The following is a 9737-nucleotide window of genomic DNA, read 5'->3' on the forward strand; positions in this document are numbered from 1 at the left end:
AGTGATGTTCTAACAGGAAGGAGCGACTCTGAGAAAGCAAAAAGTGCACCGTGGAATTGAGACGCACTGTAGTCAGCAGTTACATTAGCTGTGCATTGATCTGTGCCTTTGTTGCTGCAGAGACAATCTAAGTTAGTCATATGTCGAGCAGCAGGAACCAAAGCAGCCCTCCAAACAGTGGAATGATGTGTCAGGAGAATGGTCAGTGGTGAGGCTGAGAAAGAGCTGAGCAGGAAAAAACTGAACTGAAAGAACCATTGGAAAAATTATCATTATAGAAAGAAACAGCGGGGGAAATTGACTTATACACAAAGATAGAAAGCATAGAAAACAACAAATGGGGATGTGTTGTCAGAGTACAATAAGGACAACAAAGACCCAGGAGACAAAGACTTTAAAACAAGCAGTCCTTTCTCTTTATGCCTAGCATAAAACCTGGGAGCAAAAGGGAACAGCTGGTCTGGCTCTGTCCATTGAATGAATAAGAGGGTTGCAAACTATGGGACTAAATATTAATTGAAACAAGCTCATAGAAAATATATACTGCACAGAAGCAAATCACCAGTTTGTGATCACAAACTGGACAAAAAGAGCAATCACCTCTTTTTTCATAGTGCAAATATTACACACCTTTCACATTGACTGTCTCATACACTGCCACAGACCTGGTAAAATCACACTACTCTGACACCAAATATACACAATAATTTCACATAGGGACACAATATAACACCAGTGCATCACCATCATACATCTGGCAACAGAGCGACTGTGGTTATATGCATTACAGGTATTAACATGGCTGTTAATACCTGTAAGACATTTTATGCAGTAGACAGAAAAGTGATCACTGTAATTAGATAGCATTACAGTGTATTCAAATGGTAGCCAACATTAGTCCTCTAGCTATCATCACATTACCACTCAGAGACTGCCCCCATCTGTCAGGGTTGGTGCAGGGGGGTTGGAAGTTCGGACCAAGGATTGCCCACTCTGGTACTCAAGGTTCAAATGAAACTTTATTTTAAACAAAACTCCAGAAAGTCAAAACGTGAACATAGAGAATTAACGGGACATAAGTATATAAGCCAGGGGCCAAGACAACACAAACCAAGGATACGAGACAAGAGGGTCAAGGTCACACATCTAGGGGGGAAACAAACACGATCAAAGGCCTGGGGTCACACACACCTCGGGGACACACCAGACTCACACAACAAACAAGGGTCAAAGGCCTGGGATCACACACACCTCGGGGACACACCAGACTTACACAGAGACAAGGGTCAAAGGTCTGGGGTCACACACACCTTGGGGACACACCAGACTTACACATACAAACACGCAGACTAAAGGGAACAAGCAAGAGACAAGACAAGACTGAGACATGAACAAGGCAAACCTAAACACTAGGGAAACAAAGCAGGAACAAGAGGGACTAAACATATGGCGAGCTAAACAAGAAGACGAGACATCGTGAAAAACACATACGAACAGAAGCAGATAAAACTTAACTTAAACCCAGGAGAACAAAAGGCAGTGACAGATCCGGCAGTAACGGCAGACAAACGCATGTGAGGGCAGACAACCACATATCAGGGCAGATGACCTAGCAAAGAAACAAAGACTGAACCAAGGTATAAGAAGGGAAGGAACACAAACGAGGCAAGGGTGCAAACAATCAACTAATTGGGTCAAAGTAAAGTGGAACAAGGGAAAACAAAACCATATCCTAAAGGAACTACAAAATAAAAGCACAAAACAGGAACTCAGAAACACAGATCCTGACAGTACCCCCCCCGAAAAAGGCCGGCTCCTGACGGCCATCTCGTCCCGACTGGGGAAAACACCAACTGGGTGGGTGGTGGGGGCGCCAGGCGGAGGGAGCAAGAGGGCGGGCGGGCGGGCAAAACAAAATTCAGGACGAGGCATCCTGAACCACGAGTCCAATCAAGTCCTGGGGAACAACAAAACAAAAGTCTGGAGCCCCTCGGCTCTTCAATAAAACAAGTGTCCGAGGCCACTCGGGTGGGCGGCCTCTCCGGCGGGCGAGGGTCCGAGACCGCTCTGGCGGGCGGCCTCTCCGGCGGGCGAGGGTCCGAGACCGGTCTGGCGGGCGGCCTCTCCGGCGGGCGAGGGTCCGAGACCGGTCTGGCGGGCGGCCTCTCAGGCAGCCGAAGGTCCTAGACCACCTAGGCGGATGGCCTCTCCGGCGGGCGAGGTTCTGAAACCGCTCTGGCAGGCGATTTCTCTGGCGGGTAAAGGTCCGGAATCGTCCGGGCGGAGACTGCGGAGACTGCGGCTCAGGATGCTCAGGTAGCTGCTGCTGCGGCTCAGGAAGTTCAGGTAACTGCTGCTGCGGCTCAGGAAGCTCAAGCCAAGGCGGGTCTGGAAGCTGAAGCTGAAGCCGGGGCGAATCTGGGAGCGGTAGCCGAGGTGGATCTGGAAGCTGAGGCTGAAGCAGATCTGGAAGCTGAAGAAGACTCGGGAGTTGAAGCCGAGGTGGGTCTGGGAGCTGAAGCCGAGGTGGATCTGGGAGCTGAAACTGAGGCAGATCTGGAAGCTGAAGAAGACTCGGGAGTTGAAGCCGAGGCGGGTCTGGGAGCTGAAGATGAAGCAGCCTTGGGAGTCGAAGATGAGGCAAATCTGGAGGCTGAAGATGAGGCAAATCTGGAAGCTGAAGGTGAGGTAGATCTGGAAGCTGAAGCGGAGGCGGATCTGGAAACTGAGGGGGATCTGGAAGCTGAGGGAGATCTGGAAGCCGAAGCTGAGGCTGAAGATGAGAGAGATCTGGAAGCTGAAGCCGAGGCTGAAGATGAGGGAGATCTGGAAGCTGAGGCTGAAGCTGAGGCTGAGGCGGATCTGGAAGCCGAGGCTGAAGCTGAGGCTGAGGGAGATCTGGAAGCTGAAGCTGAGGGAGATCTGGAAGCTGAGGCTGAAGCTGAGGCTGAGGGAGATCTGGAAGCTGAAGATGAGGCAAATCTGGAAGCTGAAGATGAGGCAAATCTGGAAGCTGAGGCGAGTCTGAAAGCTGAAGCGGAGAGAGATCTGGAAGCTGAAGCTGAGAGAGATCTGGAAGCTGAAGTTGAGGCTGAAGATGAGGGAGATCTGGAAGCTGAAGCTGAGGCAAATCTGGAAGCTGAAGATGAGGCAAATCTGGAAGCTGAAGATGAGGCAAATCTGGAAGCTGAGGCGAGTCTGAAAGCTGAAGCGGAGAGAGATCTGGAAGCTGAAGCTGAGAGAGATCTGGAAGCTGAAGCTGAGAGAGATCTGGAAGCTGAAGATGAGAGAGATCTGGAAGCTGAAGCTGAAGGTGAGGCGGCTCCGGAAGCTCTGGAGACTGTGGCGGTTCAGGCCAGTCCAGAGGTTCCGGCCAATCCAGTAGTTCTGGCAGCTGAGGCGGATGTGGGAAGTCTGGGAGATAGAGGGAGGTAGACAGTCCAGGAAACTCCGGGAGTTCGGGCAGACCTGCACACGGTAAGGACTGTGTCCGTTCCGGTGGTTCGGGCCCTTCTGGCAGCTCTGGCCATCTGAGTGGCTCAGGAGGTTCCGGCCATTCCAGTAGTTCCGGTACGGGCCGCTGTGGTGGTACTGGATGCGGTGACCGGCGAGGTGGCACTGGAGGGGGTGACCGGCGAGGCGGCACTGGCAGCACTAAAGGTTCCAGTAGCTGCGGCGGTGCTGGAGAATGCGGTGCTGGAGAATGCGGTGCTGGAGAATGCGGTGCTGGAGAATGCCCCTGCTTTTGTAGCTGTGGAAGTGTGAGGGGAATCTCGGCGGTGGTGAGTTCGTCGGGCCGCTGAGATTCTCTAGCTGGTCTCTTCCGACGGTGGCGACGCCGTCGCTGTCGTTGAGGAGGCAGGCCAAGTAGATGTTGTGGCGAGGGAGACTGTGGCAAGGGAGATTGTGGCAGAGGACGGACTGGATGCTGTGGAGCTGGGTTCCCAATGAGGCTGTTTCCCTCGGAGGGCCCCTCGTCCTCCTCCTCGTCGAGGGTCTCCCAGTCTGAGTCGCTGTAGGGGGGCTGATCCAGGGTCAGGTGCTGACGTTGGCAGCGTCTATGGCATGGTGTGGGCTGTAGATCCACGGAATCGTCTGAGGAGTATTCGCTGTCGCTAGGATCCTCGGAAACGGCCCCCACGGTGTATCGTGGGTCCTGTTTCCGGACCAGATTACACAAAAACGTCAGGAGGTCCACTTGTTCATGGGCTGGGGTGTGAACTTACTTGGGGAGGTGTGTGTGGGCTGTAGTAGGTGACCCCCAAAATGCTTCATGGGGACGTAAGTAGAGGGGTCATCCATGGAACTGTCTGATGAGTACTCGCTGTCTAGGGGGTCCTCAAAAACGGACCCCACGGCGTATCGTGGCTCGCGCTTCCGCACTTGGTTATTAAAGAAAGTTAGGCCTCGATGGTCATGGGTCGCATGTGGAGTGACGAGAGAGGAACTGGTAAACAAACTCCCCACTCTTAAACAGTCCAAAGCTGAGGCTAGTGGGGGACATGAGGAAAGCTGTTGTATGACCTTTCTTCGGTGTCGTCTGAAGCGTCGAGAAGACATGGTGTCAAAAAAAAAAAGAATCCTGGGTGGTCCGTTGGCTTCCGTTTTTAGTTGGCTAGGTCATACTGTCAGGGTTGGTGCAGGGGGGTTGGAAGTTCGGACCAAGGATTGCCCACTCTGGTACTCAAGGTTCAAATGAAACTTTATTTTAAACAAAACTCCAGAAAGTCAAAACGTGAACATAGAGAATTAACGGGACATAAGTATATAAGCCAGGGGCCAAGACAACACAAACCAAGAATACGAGACAAGAGGGTCAAGGTCACACACCTAGGGGGGAAACAAACACGATCAAAGGCCTGGGGTCACACACACCTCGGGGACACACCAGACTCACACAACAAGCAAGGGTCGAAGACCTGGGATCACACACACCTCGGGGACACACCAGGCTTATGCAGACAACACAGGGTCGAAGGTCTGGGGTCACACACACCTCGGGGACACACCAGACTCACACAACAAACAAGGGTCAAAGGCCTGGGATCACACACACCTCGGGGACGCACCAGGCTTACACAGACAACACAGGGTCGAAGGTCTGGGGCCACACACACCTCGGGGACACACCAGACTCACACAACAAACAAGGGTCAAAGGCCTGGGATCACACACACCTCGGGGATGCACCAGGCTTACGCAGACAACACAGGGTCGAAGGTCTGGGGTCACACACACCTCGGGGACACACCAGACTTACACAGAGACAAGGGTCAAAGGCCTGGGATCACACACACCTCGGGGACACACCAGACTTACACAGAGACAAGGGTCAAAGGTCTGGGGTCACACACACCTTGGGGACACACCAGACTTACACATACAAACACGCAGACTAAAGGGAACAAGCAAGAGACAAGACAAGACTGAGACATGAACAAGGCAAACCTAAACACTAGGGAAACAAAGCAGGAACAAGAGGGACTAAACATATGGCGAGCTAAACAAGAAGACGAGACATCGTGAAAAACACATACGAACAGAAGCAGATAAAACTTAACTTAAACCCAGGAGAACAAAAGGCAGTGACAGATCCGGCAGTAACGGCAGACAAACGCATGTGAGGGCAGACAACCACATATCAGGGCAGATGACCTAGCAAAGAAACAAAGACTGAACCAAACAATCAACTAATTGGGTCAAAGTAAAGTGGAACAAGGGAAAACAAAACCATATCCTAAAGGAACTACAAAATAAAAGCACAAAACAGGAACTCAGAAACACAGATCCTGACACCATCCTGTTTTACACTTGTATCGGGCATGACTGGGGCTGGAACCAACACAGCAAGTTGGTCCAGCTGGGGACCGACCAATACAGGACCATGGGAAGCACGCAGTGTGGTGGAAGACGACCCCAGCCCCACTACCGCCAGAAGCAGGAGGTCTTGAACTGTGGCAGTGCTAAGTTCAACTTAGATCAAAGTTGAACTAAGACCTAATGTTCAAGCCAACCTACAACTTCTGAAGCTATAAAGATCTAACAACCTACTAACTGTATAAAATCACTAAGCGACCTACTAAATACCACAAATTATCTATGCGAACAGTCTAACTATTCCATCACTGACAGAGAGGTTGGTGGGTTGTAACAAAAGCTGCCACTAGATCAGCCCAACAGCACAATTTGTGCTTGTGGTAGCTATGTTTTAACTAGTAGAGGGGAATTCCTATGAATATTTGTAACACAATAGCCACCCATTCATCATCTATACCCACTTATTCCTATTTAGGGTCATTTAGGGTACACCCTGGACAGGTCACCAGTCCATCACAGGGCCACATAGAGACAAACAACCTCACACACTCACACTCATTCCTATGGACAATTTAGAGTCACCAATCAACCTGACATACATGTTTTTGGACTGTGGGAGGAAACCAGAGTACCTAGAGGAAACCCACACAAGCACAGGGAGAACATGCAAACTCCACACAGAAAGGCCCCTGATGGGTTTCAAACCAGGAACCTTCTTGCTGCAACACTGCTAACCACTAAGTCACCATGCTGTCCCAATTAGATAATATCATTATGGAAATTAAACATATGGAGTAGACTAAGAGGTGAAACAGAGCAGCCAGGAAGTGTATAAATATTTTAGCCTTTTTTTAAGGTTTTAATGTAAGAATCTGCTTAACAAGTGCACAGTTAAGTTAGATCAAAGGATGTACAAGTGTTCCAGTGATGTACCTGCTATAACAGCATGGGGAAAATGCTCAGTTTTATATTGGAAATTGTTTCCTGTGATATTCAATATATTTTAAACGCGAGTGTGTATACGTGGGAGGCAGGATGGAGAATGTGACAGGCACCTGTCACAGGCACAGATATTACAGAAACAGACTACATCTGGTATCACAGTGCCACCTCTGTTACTCCCCTTTCTGTTCCCACTGTGCTTTCAGTCCAGCATGACCGAACTAATGGTTGTTATATTTCTGGTTCCAGGGCTGTTCTCCCCATGAGCTGACTGAAAAACTGCCACTGATGACTGATGCGCACACTGTCTGTGCAGAGTGCCAGAGTCTTTTTTAGCACTGAAGATGGACGGGACAGTATCATAGTCTGTCTCAGATATCAATCACCCATGGATGGTTGAACCTGAGGTAACCTTCAATGTCTGGGAACGATTACTGGCTCATAATCGCTGGCTCATAACATGCTCATCGATTTGAGAAGACACAAGGGGCTGCAGGACAGAAAAGCCCAGCACTGAAATGAAAGAGCAACTTCATGAATAATGCCTGAAATGAACATGTGACTGATACCACTGCTTCCCAACAGGCCTATTGTTGAGTAACAATCAATCTTGGCAACAAATAAATAATCTAATCATAAAGTAGCTGGTGTTTCATTTCTTAAACAAGAATCTTCTCCTTGAAAAGAAAAGGCAGTACTGAAAAGAGAGCCTAGATTGAAGTAACGTTCTCGGACAGCTCTCTGCATCCCCTGATGAGCATCTTTAGTCATTTTGGGTGAATTTCCTGTGTGGCTCCTTGAAAAATCACCGGAGTACTCCACAAAGAATGTTCATTGGATCTCCCGTAACCTACAGAATATTTTCTCATTGTGTGCACGCGCGAGTTTATAATAATTTGCCTAATGCACTAACTCTACGCGTAAAATTGACTGTATTGTTTCAACTAATCTCTGCCCATTTAATTGTAATGAGCTTGATCCTCCTGCAACTTCAGCTGTATAGTCGGCGCTGACCAAACTTTCAATGAAACATTTGAATCAGTCGTTTTTGTGCCTGAGCACGTCTCCTCTCTTCCCCCCTCCGCTCTGCCGAGCCGTGGTGAGCGGATCTGAACAATGTGTACAGTTGCACAGATGAGATGGCTGCATATCTTACACATTTTTGATATAAGAGCTTCAGTGAGTGTTACGGTGGTGACGTCAGAAGGAAAGAGCAGCAGGCGGTGAGCGGAGAGCAGGGTAAGCAAGACACCACCTGTGCCGGTGCGCATCTTTCTAAACTTCTCCAGAACTGCCCAGCAGCACGGAGCTAAGCCAGAATTTTTATTTTTTTAAAACAGAGGAGAGGAGCGCATCAGAGCCCGCGATGAATAACAAATCTATAAATTTAAACACTAGTCCGCCAAGAGTCGGCAGCTCCGGGTCTGCGGATCACGAACTCGTTATCACCTCTACTTTCGGGACTCTTCTTTCTGTTGTCTATATAATCGGAGTGTCGGGGAATGTGTACACACTGGTGGTGATGTGTCACTCGATCCGCTTCGCCACTTCTATGTACATCTCCATCATCAACCTGGCTGTGGCGGACCTTCTCTACCTCTCCACCATCCCCTTCGTGGTTTCTACCTACTTCCTAAAGGACTGGTACTTCGGGGATGTGGGTTGTCGCATCCTGCTCAGCTTGGACCTCCTCACCATGCACGCTAGCATCTTCACCCTCACCGTCATGTGCACGGAGCGCTATTTGGCCGTGACCAAACCCCTGGACACGGTGAAACGCTCCAAGAGTTACCGCAAAGCTCTGGCGTGGGGTGTGTGGCTGCTTTCACTGGTCCTCACTGTGCCCATGATGATAATGGTCGCCCAAACCACCAAGAACACGCCGGAAGGGAGTGTAAAGAGGATGTGCGCACCCACCTGGGCGCCTATGGCTTATAAAGTGTATGTTACCGTCCTGTTTGGTACCAGCATCATGGCACCTGGGCTCATTATCGGTTACCTGTACGTCAAGTTAGCTCGCACTTACTTAGAGTCCCAGCGTAACTCTGTGATCAGCAAAGGCAGCAAGCGGTCACCTAAACAAAAAGTACTGATCATGATTTTCACCATCGTGCTGGTGTTCTGGGCGTGTTTCCTGCCCTTCTGGATCTGGCAGCTGCTGTCTCTGTACCGCACCGAGCCGCTGAGTCTGGCCTCGCAGACACACACCTGCATCAACTACCTGGTAGCGAGCCTCACGTACAGCAACAGCTGCATTAACCCTTTCCTCTACACGCTCCTCACCAAGAACTACAGGGAGTACCTGAAGAACAGGCACAGGAGCTTCTACAGGTACACATCCTCGTTCAAGCAGCGGCCTCCCAGCCTCTACTCCTGGGGGAAGTCTGCATCCTCCAGCAATCAGTTTGAGTTCAACTCCGAGACGCTGGCCATGGGGACACTGAAGTGAGCCACGTGGAAGAGAAGAAAACGTTTTTGGACCCATAATCGGTAGGTCATAACTTCTCCATTTACGCACAGGCCGGTGTCACGTCGTGCGTAAAAATGCGTCCTGGTGGCTTGATATATTCTCAACACTTTTTAGTTCTCGTCGTCGCCCTGAGCCCTCAGTCATTTACACTACGTTACTTTGCTAATTACTCAGCAGCTAAAGTAATGGATTACATCACTTGTTTAAAGTGCCGTTAAACCACTTGGAATTGTCCCCACCGGTATGTACAAAACAGCATTAACACATATACAACAACAACACAATGGAGTTTAACAAGTGTGCAGCCCAGCGATATGGAGGGATGTACTGACCATCCTTAGCGGCTGCGTGTCATCTCTCTTGTTCATCTCTCGTGCCCCTCATTTTACTGTCATCTAATATGAAAACATGCCCCAACAAGATCTTCTAAAATGCATACCATCATGAAACAACAAAAAGAAAAATGCTTTGAAAACGAAGACACAGAGGCCCTCTAAAAGGCACAATT

The 9737-nt window shown here is 49.6% G+C and overlaps 1 protein-coding gene across 1 annotated transcript; it reads left to right on the forward strand.

Moving 5' to 3' along the window:
* The first annotated feature begins 8125 nt into the window (after window positions 1–8125).
* Window positions 8126–9231, forward strand: LOC113135706 (urotensin-2 receptor). The gene has a single exon (XM_026315924.1). It carries the CDS (start codon window positions 8126–8128, stop codon window positions 9206–9208), a length of 1083 nt encoding a protein of 360 aa, XP_026171709.1. The 3' UTR covers window positions 9209–9231.
* Window positions 9232–9737: the final 506 nt, after the last annotated feature.

This window comes from Mastacembelus armatus, chromosome 19 (assembly GCF_900324485.2).
Source record: "Mastacembelus armatus chromosome 19, fMasArm1.2, whole genome shotgun sequence".
Taxonomy (NCBI): Eukaryota; Metazoa; Chordata; class Actinopteri; order Synbranchiformes; family Mastacembelidae; genus Mastacembelus; species Mastacembelus armatus.

Coding starts and splice junctions, on each gene's coding strand:
- LOC113135706 (XM_026315924.1), top strand. CDS start 8,126: ATGAATAACAAATCTATAAATTTAAACACTAGTCCGCCAAGAGTCGGC.